General features: G+C 36.2%; 1 protein-coding gene across 1 annotated transcript in view; it reads left to right on the forward strand.

Annotated features, from left to right (window-relative positions):
• Positions 1–12,897, forward strand: part of NUP43 (nucleoporin 43) — a 29,597-nt gene that overhangs the window by 1,061 nt on the left and 15,639 nt on the right. Inside the window, exons 2-5 of the mRNA XM_020986593.2 lie at positions 1,886–2,008; positions 3,129–3,206; positions 4,725–4,905; positions 7,742–7,877. Of these exons, the coding sequence (XP_020842252.1) occupies positions 1,886–2,008; positions 3,129–3,206; positions 4,725–4,905; positions 7,742–7,877 (518 nt within the window). The remainder of the gene's footprint in view (positions 1–1,885; positions 2,009–3,128; positions 3,207–4,724; positions 4,906–7,741; positions 7,878–12,897) is intronic.

Below are 12,897 nucleotides of genomic sequence, written 5' to 3' on the forward strand. Positions count from 1 at the left end.
TTGGATTAGACTGTGTGTGAGGGAGATCCCCAGATCCTTGTTCCTCTGCTTCAGAAGCTGGTGATCCGTGGCCTAGAGCACATCACTGCCTGTTCAAAAGCTTTTGATAATTTCTCATTGCTGATCAAATTAAGCCAAAATATTCTGTAGCTTGGTTTGACCTTCGTTTACCAGCTGAAGTTCCCAACTTTATTCCTACAATTGTCTTCACAAGGTTTTCCTTATACATAGTTTTGTTATTGAATGATTTCATTGTTGAACTACTCATTTGAGGGTTTCTTGATAAAGATACTAGAGTGGTTTGTCAATTCCTTCTCCAGTTCATTGCACAGATGAGGCAACTGAGACAAATAGTGTTAAGTGACTTGCCCAGGGTCACACAGCTAGTCTGAGGTCAGATTTGAACTCAGGAAGGGGAGTCTTCCTGACTTCAGGCCTGGCACTATATATACTGTGCTACCTGTGTATATGTATCCCCCATCATAAGCTCCTTGTTAGAGGGGTTAACTTTATTTTCTAGTGCCTAGCACAGTGCCTTACACACAGTAGGTTCCAGCAAACCTTTGTTATATAATTTGTGTTCCAATCAAACATGCTGGTCCTTGCCTTAGCTACCTTGTAGGGTTTGTGGAGAAAGTGTTTTGTAAATCAACTGTGAGTTGTCTAAAGGCCCACCCAAATGCCATCTCTTTTATAAAGCTTTCCCTAACTCTCCTAGCCAGAAATGACCCCTCTTTTCAATGAAATCTGACTGTGATTTATTCATAACTTATTAAAATACATTTTTCCATAAGCATTTATTTTCTCTCCCACCTCCCCCTGGGGATAGGAATGGGGGTGGGGAAAGAAAAACCTTGTGACCAAAATGCATTGTCAAGCAAAACAGATTCCTGTTTTGGCAATGTCTAAAAATCTGTATCATTCTGCATATGTAATCCATTAAGTCCCAGGAGATAAATGCATTTTTTCATCATCCTTCCTTTGGAGTCATATTGAATGATTGATTTAATTAGAATTCTTGTCTTTCAAATTGTTAATTTTTATGTATTTAAAAAAACTGTCGTATAAATTGTTTTTCTGGCTCTCTTCACTTCACTTTACATCATTTCATACAAGTCTTCCCAGATTTCTGTGAAACTGCCCCTTCCATCATTTCTTAAAGCCCATTTCCTTATTGATGAGCACCCCTTAGTTTCCAATTTTCGGCTACCAAGAAAATAGCTGCTTTAAATATTTTTGCACATGAGATTAATAGTGTTATCCCTATGTAAAAAGATTAAGTGTTATCCCTACGTAAAAAGGTATGCACAGTTTAATAATTTTTTGGGCATATTTCTAAATTATGTTCTTGAATGGCTAGGCCAGTTTATAACTCCACCAATAATCTCAATGTGTTTGTTTTAATAATAGCTTTCTTATAGTTATTTTTCTACATGTGATCTCAAATGTAAATCTGAAAGCAGGCATCATTTCTTATTTTCTTATCTCTATGCTGTGCTTGCTTCTAGCCTATTACAGTGCCCTCCACTTAATAAAGATGCTTAATGGTCTCATTAAGTGAATGAGAACTCCTTTATAATTTCCAAAAATTTCATGTGTCCATGATAATAGTTGTCTTCTTAGAATCAGTCACTGAGACAATACATAATAATAAGTGAATGGTGCCCCGCATGTATTCATGGACCTTGTGAAATAGTTACTTGCCCCATTCCCAACCTCCCATTCCTAGGATTCCTACAGATTGGAAATTACTTGAGTGGTTTAAACTGTTACCAAATAATTGATAATCCAAAAGTGAAACATAGCATATTTGAAATGAATGAAGATTGTCATTTTATAAAATGGACTTAATCTGTCATAACATAAAAATGCTACTAATTTACAGGAAAACAGCGTTTCACTCTGGTGTATTGGAGATTTTGGTAACTTGAGCACTGATGGAGGGTTTGAAGGAGATCATCAGTTATTGTGTGACATCAAACACCATGGTGATGTAATGGACTTGCAGGTAACCTAGACATTTTAAGATTTAAAATATTATAAAATATTATTTTTCTGAAGACATATCATATGGCCCAGGCTATTCTTCACTCTTCTGAAATTTTGAATAGCTTAAGAAAACCCAACTTTATGTAAACATCTATTTATCATAATTAATATTTTTGTCTGTACAGTAACTTTTCAGAGTGCTTTCATTACCTTGCACTTACCGATAAGGAAAAGCAAGGTACAATTGTTTCAAACTGGAATAGGCAAAAGAATACTCTTGGTTTCCTATAATATACTATACAAGATTTTAGCCTCTTTGAGCCTTATTCTTCTCTATAAAGTAATACATGCCATTCCTACTTCACAGAGTCCTAAGGAAAGTGTTTTATAAACTCTAAAGCACTAGATGGGAAGCAGCAAGACTCCTCGGCTGGAGAGCTGGCTTTAAAGTTGGAAAGACCAGGTTCAAATCTTGTTTCTAAGACAGTGAACAATGGAGTAGCAGCTGTTCTGTGTTGCCGGTTTGCATATGTAAGAATTTCTGTGCTGTGAGTTTTCCTCACTGATGACATTGGGGGTTCAGATTTACCCCATTCCACCCTCCAAAAAACTACTTTTAAATAATGAATTCTTTATAATTTTGGTAATTTCTCTCAACTTCAATTTGTTGTTTTTCAGTCGTTTAGTAGTGTCTGACTCTTTGTGACCCTGTGGACCACGCTGTCCATGGGTTTTTCTTGGCAAAGATGCTGAAGTAGTCTGCCATTTCCTTTTCGAGTGGATTAAGGCAAACAGAACATAAGTGACTTTCACAAGGTCACTCATACTTTCTGAGGACAGATTTCAACTCTGGTCTTCCTGACTCCAAGCCCCGTGCTTTGTCCACTGAGCCACCTAGCTGCCTGAGCTTCAGTTTACTTCTTTATAAATTGGAAATAACATCTGCCTGGCCTGTCTCACTGAGTTGTAAGAATAAAATGAAATAATATATTTGAAAGTATATACTTCATGAAATGTTATACAAATTATCATTGTCTCTTTTATGTTTAAAATTGCTGTGTATTTGTCACTAGGTAAAATTGTACAATCCTTTACTAATATTTTGAATCTGTAATGAGCAGGATTTTTCTACTGCTTAGTTTTTGGACCAGGAAAGAATTGTAGCTGCTTCATCAACAGGCTGTGTGTCAGTTTTTCTTCATCATCCAAATAATCAGGTAAATAGCATTTTATACAAAAATTGAACTGTAAAAATTATTCTTAGGGTTTATATGTTAATATGTAAATACTTCTTTACTGAATAAGGAAATGCACTTTGTAATCTTAAAACCTGAAGGGCAAAAAATTATAAAGTGTTCATATTAGTGTAGACTTTTCTTAAAAGCTAATATTCTTTGGACACGGTGATGCATACCTATAATTCCAGCTATCAGGAAAGCTAAGACTGGAAGATCTCTTGAGCTTTAGAGTTCTGAAATGCATTGCCCTAAGCTAATAGTGGGTGTCCAGATGAAGTATGGCATTAAGTAAGGGAGCAACCAAGTTGCCTAAGGAGGGGAACACTGGCCCAGGTAGGGAACAAAGCCAGTTAAAGCTCCCATGCCAATAAAAGTGGTACTGGGCCTATGACTAGGTTCTTACACTTCCAGCCTGATTGAGATAGGTAGACCCAGTCTTTTTTTTTTTTCCTTTTTAAGGTAATGTTTTTTACCATTAATTAGTGAAAGTTCTACTAATTTAAACTTAATAACATGTCATTTTAGTTAGTAACTACAATAGTGTCACTTTGCCTTTATAGTTTCTATCTCCTTTTCTCAAAGAAAATAAGAGCACTTGTTGTGTCACTTGCCGTAAGGGATGAAAATATCTCTTTGGTTCTACTAGTAGCACCTAGATTTTTACTTTAAAGAGTAGGTGTTGAGACAGTGGCAAACTTTTGTACAAAATGCCCCTTTAAAAAATCTAACTCAAGTTTGCTGACCTTAAATAATAAAGGGCACTCTGATGAGAAACTTTTAGCTTCATGTAGTAGCATGGAGTCTTATACAGCTTATAGCTAGAGAAGAAAGCCTGTTGAGATTTTTGTTCTTCCCATGCAGGTCATCTTAATGATAGGCGAATTTAGTAAAGTCAAGAATGAAACATTTAAATAATGCAAACTATGACTTTTATTTTCTTAATGACATTATCTGTGGGAAATCATGTCATTTCTGGCAACAACTGATTACTCTAAAAAAATTACTTATTTTTGAACACAGTAATCCTTCGTGTGTAATAACTGCTTCTTTAAGAGAAAGACTAATGAAGTAAGTGGAAACATTATGTACAGTAATTTAAAGCACTTTGGAAGGCTTACTTGTTTAGGGACTTTTTAGCCACTTTGGTAGTAAGAGGTATTCCAAGATGAAAAATAAACTGTTTGTCATTTAAAAACATTCCTTTTGAAATTTATCCTATGGATGGAGGTTTGTAAAGTATGTTTCCTAGTCATCAAAATTATATATGAAGGACAGAAATGTCTTCCTGTAGAGCTGAGAAGAGAAATAGAAACAGAAAAACAAAAGCATTTTGTGCCTTTGATTACTTTAGGTATATTCTAATTTCCTTCAAAACTGAAAGTACAATGTCACGGGAAGAAAAATTTGCTACGGTTTTGTTGTTTGATAACTTTTGATTTTATGGTATTACCAAATGGCTTTAAGGTGTTTTTCTTCACCCTCCCCTATTCCACACAGACTCTTTCAGTCAGCCAGGAATGGGTAGGAGCCCACTACCACATTGGCCCAGGTAGTCCTTCCTATAGGAGTGCACCATGTACTGGTATTGTATGTAACAGTCCAGAGATTGTTACTGTTGGAGAAGACGGCAGAATCAATCTCTTCAGAGTTGATTACAAGGAAGCTGTAAGGACTATAGGTAAGAAAACTGACTAGTTCATTTTCTTTGGCTAATAAGTATTAGCCAGTTGTGCTCTGTGAACCATTGTACCACTGTGCTATGAAGAATACAAAGATGTACAAGAAAATCTCTGTCCTTGAAGGACTTATAGTTTAGTATGGGAGTTAAAATGTATAAATAAATAACTAAAAGGTAATGGTACATGGATGGTACATACTAAATGTTTTAGGGATGCAAAAGAAAGAAAAAATATTTTTGCTTGAAATGATCTAGGAAGACATCAAAAGACATCATGAAGATTACTTTGAGCTGGAATTTGAAGAATGGGCGAAATCTTGATGGAGATGAATGGGAGAGTTTACAGCCAGTAAGAATAGCTTGAACCAGAGACAAGCCAGAAAGCGCAGTGTGTGTTTGGGAAATAGTAGTTCAGAATATTGGAGATGTAGCATGAGATAAAGCTAGAAGGTAGTTTGGGGCTATATGGTGGGGGAAATCAAATGCCAGGCCACAGATGAATTAACTAGAGAAGGCTTCAGAGTGATGCTTTAGGAAGATTAATTTGGCAGGAATGTTTCAAATTAGTTTGAAGGAGAAGAATCTGGGGAAAGAACAGTATTTTATTGCAGGAGTCCAGAAATGAGATGACTGCTTAATGGTAATGAGAGTAGTAATAGAAAGGAAAGAACATATGCAAGAGATCTTGTGAAAGAAGACTTAACCAGACTGAGAGCTACTGGATACTGGGAGTGTTGAAAAACAAGGAAGAGTCAAAGATCTCCTCAGAACTTTGGGCCTGGTTGAATTGTGATATCAACAGAGATAGAGAAGAAATAAGGACTCAGCAATGTGCTATAGGGAGAGAGACCCTTGATTTGGAGACAAAAGATCTGGTTCAGATTCTGGCTCTACTGCTTACGTGTGTAACGTTGGGAAAATCATTTCACTTTCCTGAGCGGCTTCAGTTTCCTTATCTATAGGGAGCTGGTTAAACTCAGTGGTCTTAAATGTTCCTTCCAGCTCTGAATCTATCATCTTAAGATCCTACAAGCTAGTTTGAGAGGATTTGGGGATTAGTTTTAGACATATTGTGTTTGAGGTGGTTGTGAGACAGATGGAGATGGACCTTGGAATTGGAACTGAACCATGAGAAATCTAAGAACTTAGAAGTACATTTTTTGGTATTGCAGTTATCCGTTCCATGTCTTGGGGGTTAAGGGTGTGGTTTCCCCCCCCTTGATCTGGAAAATCTATGTAAAATTTTTGGCCCTCCCTTTCCTTTATACCAGGGAAGAAGTCTGAATTTTTTCTTTTATGGGGTGTTTATAGTACATTATTGTAAAATGTGGGTTGATATTATACCATACCTATATTTTATGCAGTTCTGAGTTTTTAAACTTTTTCTGTTTGTCTGCTGGCTTTTGTGTGTCATCTGCAACTTTCACAAAACTCCCCGGAAAATTCCCATTTAATTTCTCATGCTGGTCCTTGATATACCGAAACTGTGATGGGGACAGTTGTGATGTGGAATGGATAACTGTATATACTGGTGATAATTAAAGCTGGTAAAGTGAATGACATGTCAGATGAGAGCATGTAAAAGACTAAATTTTTTTTGTAAAAGGAGAGGGAGAATTATTCTGTCAGCTCAAATGGGAAAAAAAAAAGGATATACCTATCATTCACATAACGTAAGTTTTCTGTTTTTACTTAATTGTACTACTGATATTCCCTAAGATAAACTTTGCAATTGTCTGGTCTTATCTGTAAATAAAAATGAGAACCAGCTCTATTGGTTTAATTAAATTTAATGTTGTATTTCTTTTTTCTTTCAGTGATCCGGTGAGTCAAGGATGGTTTTTATATTTTTAAATAGTTTTATTGTATTAAAAAAAATGTAAAAGACCATTCTAAGCTTACTGAAAGTACAAAAATGGGGTGGGCCAGAATCTCACAGGTTGGAGTTTGCTAACCACTAGTCTAGGGTCTTAGTTTTCAACTTAAAGTGGAACGTGGCTGTTAAGGTAATCCTTTTGTAAACCAATTACCTTTACACAATAAAGAATCTTGGTTCCATTACCATAAGCTTCACTCCTACTTTGATCAGTCAGCAAGTATTTCTTAAACATCTCTTCTGTGTTTAGCACTATTCTGGATGTTGTGAGGGACACAATTCTTGTTCTCATAGAATTTATAATCTAGTTATACAGATGGATTATACATCTTTAAAAATTCATATCTGCTCATAAAACTTACTAATGAAGAACTAAATTGTATAATATTCGCTATAAATAATGTAGGAATTGAAAAGGACAAATTTGAAGCCTAGGGTCATTAGGGAAAACTTGATAGGGGAAGCTGAAATTGAACTGGACTTTAAAGAATGAGGACAATTTGAATGAGTGAGGATAAAGAATATCAGGTAGGAATGAAGAATTTTTTGTTGTTGTTGTTGGTGAAGCGGTGAGGAGAGTAGCCTGACTTGAAGGAAGAGTGGTGGTTAGGAGAATATTGTTGAGTAGGGGGAGCCAAATTGTAGAAAACCTTAAGAATTAGATTATGGTAGTCCTGGAAACTGTGGTCAGCTCTCAGATGTAGGACATTGGAAATATAAAAGGGATACAAGAAATTAAAAAGCCCAGCATCACCACTTTTTAAAAAGTGTATTAACTGTATTAAAAAGAATATTAACATTTTAATTTTTTAATCAAGGTTTTCAGAATCTTCCTTCACTAATAATACTCCTAATTATTTTAAAGATTTAGCATGATTTCATCTTTAAAATAATGGAAGAAATGTACACTCCAGATTTGCATTTTTTTAAACCCACTGATATATAATTTTTTAATTTTAGATAATGCAGACAGTAGTACACTCCATGCAGTGACTTTCCTTCGAACTCCTGAGATTCTCACAGTAAATTCAATTGGACAATTAAAGATATGGGATTTCAGACAGCAAGGAAGTGAACCGTCTCAGATACTGTCACTGTAAGTTTTGATATACATTTTGTTTTCTACTGCATATATCCCTCCACAAATGTCTTATTCTTGTGCTACATTGTGGTAGGTGGGTGATCTTGGGTTTTTGAAGGCTATATCAGCCTAGGACAGTCTCAGGCTCTACAAAGATTGAAAGGTTTTAATTTTTGTACCTGGCAATAGATTGTTTGTAATCAGAAAACGAGCCTAACTGCACAGAAGCTCAACCAACAAGTTGTCTACTAGGTAATAATAATAATAATAATAACAGTTGTTATTTTTATTGTTGTAACTAACATTTATATAGTACTTAATATATGCTAGGCACTGTGCTAAGCCCTTTACAATTATTATTTCATTTGATCCTCACAACAACCCTGGGAGGTAGATGCTATGAGGCAAACAGAGATTAAATAACTTACCCAGGGTCACACAGCTAGCAAGTGTTTAAAGTTGGATTTGAACTCAGGTCTTCTGACTCAAGGCCTAATACTGTATCCACTGTGCCACCTAGTTAGCCATAAGCATCCATGAAATTACTGCATGATAATATATCAGTTGGACAACCCATCTCAGGGCAGATCCTAATCCAGCCATACCTCATTCTGTGAAGTTCTTGTCTGTGTGCTATAAACTATCTTGTGTTAGAGGCCTTCTCTTAGGTCTCTGTATTTTATTAAATCCAGTATGGTTTTGAGGTAGTATGTTTCTTACCACTCTCACTACACAAATGACTCAGCTCCTTTTCTGATTGTTTCTTGGTGGAGATCCCTTAAACAGCTTTTTGCATATGCATTTTGGTTGGTCCTATTGCACTTTCATCCACCAAGCATCTCTCTTTTGATCTCTGGATGACACAATTTTGATTCTTTGAAGATTGTGGTGCCTCATGTTTTGCAAACATGCAGCATCATTTGAACAATATTAGCATTAATGTAATAGTTATGAGTAATGTAAAATGTTAATGTTTGCAAATGCCTTGCATGAATTACCTTATGATCTTCAACAGCCTTGTGAGGTTTGTACTGTACTTATTATGATTTTTTTAAAGATGAAAATAAAGATATTCTTGACAGCTTACTTCCATTTTCTGCCTAGTGTCATCTTTCCACTTTCACTTATAAATGCTCTTGTAATGATCTGATTTCATTGTCTCTTGCCAGAATTTCACCTCCATTGCTTTTTGCTGTTTTATTAGGTGGTACTGCTCATAGTCTGCTGCTCTCCTACATAATCTTTTACAAATCAGTTTAAGCTTAAAAAGGTTGTTGCCTTTGGCTACTGTGACTTTTTGCTTGTCAAAGAGATCCAAGTAATTGCTAGGTGAAGATTCTGTGTTCTGCTTTCCTTATCATGGAAATGGCTTTACATTGGTTAGATTTCTGTAGGAAAGAGTTATATTCAAGGTTGTTATCTTGACTTCCATTTTCCACTTTTTTTGTCAATAGCCTATTTATGCTGTATTTGTATACCTTATTTTCTCATTGTTGTCTTCTAATTCATATCAAGTCAAGAAGTATCTGTTAAGTGTCTGCTCTGTGCCAGGTGCTGTGCTAAGCTCCAGGGATTCAAAGAAAAGCAAAAATTATCTTTGCCCTTAGAAATGGGAGAAACAACCTGTAAGCAACTATGTACAAATAAGATATCTATCTATATCAATATATCAGTAATACTGTAGCTATGATAAATTTTATTGGAGAGGATCTCAAATGGGAGGCACTAGCAATGAAAGGATTGGGAAAGGCTTCTTGCAAAACCTTGTCAGATAACCATTTTACTGAACATTTACATAATTATAAAACAAAAGCCCTGTGAATTTGAATGCTTACAATAGAGCAAGAAAATCACAGGAAACTGTCTTAAAGGCCTAAAAGCAGTACGTTTATCCTACTAACCAGCAGGCCATCTCCTAATTATATTGAAAAGGCCTACTGAGAAAGGTTTCTCATTTAAAGATAACACTTAAATGGACCTTAGCAATTGTTTAAAACAACTGAAGTGCCTGATCCTGTACGGCATACCTCATTTTATTGTGCTGCAATTTATTGTGCTTCACAAATATTTCATTTATTTATATATTTGAAGTTTGTGACAGCCCTGCATTAAGCAGCTCTGTCAGCACCATTTTTCTAACATCATGTTGCTTGTCAGATTTTGGTAATTCTCACAATATTTCAAACTTTTTCATTATATCTGTTAGGGTGATCTCTGAGCACTGATCTTTGATGTTCTTATTGTAACTGTTTTGGGGCACCACAAGCTACACCCATATAAGAGGGAAAACTCAACAAATGTGTATATTCTGACTGCTCCGCCTGTCATTCCCCCATCTCTCTCCGTCTCCTCAGCCTATCTCTTCTCTGAATCACAACAGTATTGACATTGGGCCAATTAATAACCCTACAATGGCTTCTAAGTGTTCAAGTGAAAGGAAGACTCAAACAATACAGCAAACTTCATTGTTGTGTTATTTTAAGAAATTGCCATAGCTACTCCAACCTTAAGCAACTACCACCCTGATCAGTCAGCAGCCATCCACATTGAGGCAAGACCCTCCACCAGCAAAAAGATTGTTGTTGTTTAGTCCATTCAAACTCTTCAGGGACCCAATTGGGGTAATTGGCAAAGATACTGGAGTGGTTTGCCATTTCCTTCTCCAACTCATTTTAGAGATAAACTCTGACAAACAAGGTTAAGTGACTTATCCGGGGTCATACAGCTAGTAAGTATGTGATGCCAGATTTGAATTCAGGAAGATCAGTCTTCCTGATTTCAGGCCTGGCACTCTAATCTCTGTGTCACCTTGATGCTGAGCAAAAAAGATTACAACTGACTGAAGGCTCAGATGATGGTTAGCATTTTTTTAGCAATAAAGTATTTTTTAATTAAGGTATGTACATTTTGTATGTGTGTTTTAGACAGCCTGCCATTGCACACTTAATAGACTATAGTATAGTGTAAATGTGACTTCTGTATGTACTGGGAAACCAAAAAAATTGTGATTTACTTTATTGTGACCACACTGTCTCCAAGGTATGCTGGTATTGTTTACCTGGCAGTGGGCTGAGGTCAAAGTATTTCTTTTGTTTGCCTGCCAATCAGTAGTTCTGTTGTATCTTTATACAATGGACTAAATTTTGCCTTAGGGTGCTCTCAACATCCTCCCCAGTTACCAGTTGCTGAGAGTCTTCTATGTCTTAATAATAGCTCAGATGGGGGCAGCTAGGTGGCACAGTGGATAGAGTACCAGCCCTGAAGTCAGGAGGACCTGAGTTCAGATGTGGCCTCAGACACATAACACTTACTAGCTGTGTGACCCTAGGCAAGTCACTTAACCCTATTGCCTATCCAAAAAAAGAAAAATAAATATAGCTCTAAAAGAGAATCTAGTGTCACCTTGTCAGTTACCAGTCTGTTAAGATAGAAATAGTTTTATTTTTGGTCATGATGTTTTTTGCTCACCTATCTAGCATCTTGTGATTCTCTCCTTGAAGGAAGCATATGAAAATACACCAGGCATAAGGCTTCTGAGTAGTCCACATGCTTCAGGGACATCTGTGAATAGAGCACTGGGCCTGGAGTCAGGAAGACCCTGAGGCTCAGATCCAGGCTCAGACACTTACCTATTGTGGCCCAAGTTCCTTGACCTCAGTCTCCTTATCTTTGAAACAGGCATAATAATATTACCTGCCTCTCTGTGAATGCTTTTTCCCTCCCCTCTCCAGATGTTGACCTCTGATTTCCCAAACTTGGACCATATTCTCCATTCAAGTTTTTGCCATCCTTTTCTATACTTACCCTTGCATTGAAGACCCTAAATGTCAGAGCTTAATTTCTCTATCTTCTTTAGTAGATGTTAGTATATTTCTTTATAGTGTCTTCTCTTTGTGTTAATCATAAGGACTATAAGAAGAGATGACTATCTCACAAAATGTTTTTAGTAGCCTCTGGGTGTACATTGAAACAGCTTTGGCAGCTCTTTTTATCCCTCTCCAAGGATGACCTTCAAAGCTTTCTTCTGTTTATCTGCGGTTTCCATATGCTTTCAGTTTTATTTAACAATAATGTCAATATGGAATTGGTTATTTTCTCTTAAAAACATGCTAACTTGTTATTAGACAGATTTCTCATATTTAGAGTAAATATTTATAAACAGTTTAAAAACTGTTACTTTTAGCAAGTTCTACTACCTTTTCTGCCACTGCAAAAGCAGGAGAGCCAAATGGGACTAAGAACCATTTTAGATTGTTTTCTCTACATAAGTCCTACTTTAATGCTTCATTGTGATATAGGAGTGACCATGGGTTGTCTAAAGCTATGCCAGTGAGATAAAAGCTCTAGTAGGATCTACCGGGTTGAAGAATTTTGAGATAAAACCATCTGCTATCGAAGGACAAACCTAATTAAATTTGGACAGGCTCATCACCAATATGTTGGCCAGTAGGTGATGGCTCTTGATAATGGCAGTGAGACAAAGACTTTTTTTAATTAAATGAAACAGATAAAAATTAGAATTGGCCTCAGTCCTGTGCAGACCCCCTTTGTAGCAATATTAGAATACAGGAGATTCATCCAATGACTTATGATTTGATATGCTACTAGAAGAGACTAAATCACAACATGGTTATACTTGCTATAGGTGAAACTAAAAAAAAAAAGCTTCAGCTGAATAAAAAGATACCTCACAGATTGACATTCAGTGAATAAAGGAATTGCTAGAATTGTGCACCCTAAGACAACAGTAAACATTTAATGGGTCGCTTATCACTTCCTCATGCACTGGTAATAATGAGCATGAAGGTAGGAGAAGCTTATGTCACAACGTCTGCTACATAGGATAAAGAAGTAAAAAAAGTCCTACAGAGTTGACAAAATTGATGGTGTAGTAGAAAGATCACTGGATTGGGAGTCAGAAGATCTGGAGTCAAACCCCAGCTCTTTTTGTACTTATTTTACATTGAGCAAGTCAGTTACCCACTCTGTACCTCAGTTTCCTAGTCTATAATGTGAAAGACTTTGAATATCCTTT

The sequence above is a fragment of the Phascolarctos cinereus genome, unplaced genomic scaffold (genome assembly GCF_003287225.1).
Source record: "Phascolarctos cinereus isolate Bilbo 61053 unplaced genomic scaffold, phaCin_HiC Scaffold_5;HRSCAF=322, whole genome shotgun sequence".
Lineage (NCBI taxonomy): Eukaryota > Metazoa > Chordata > Mammalia > Diprotodontia > Phascolarctidae > Phascolarctos > Phascolarctos cinereus.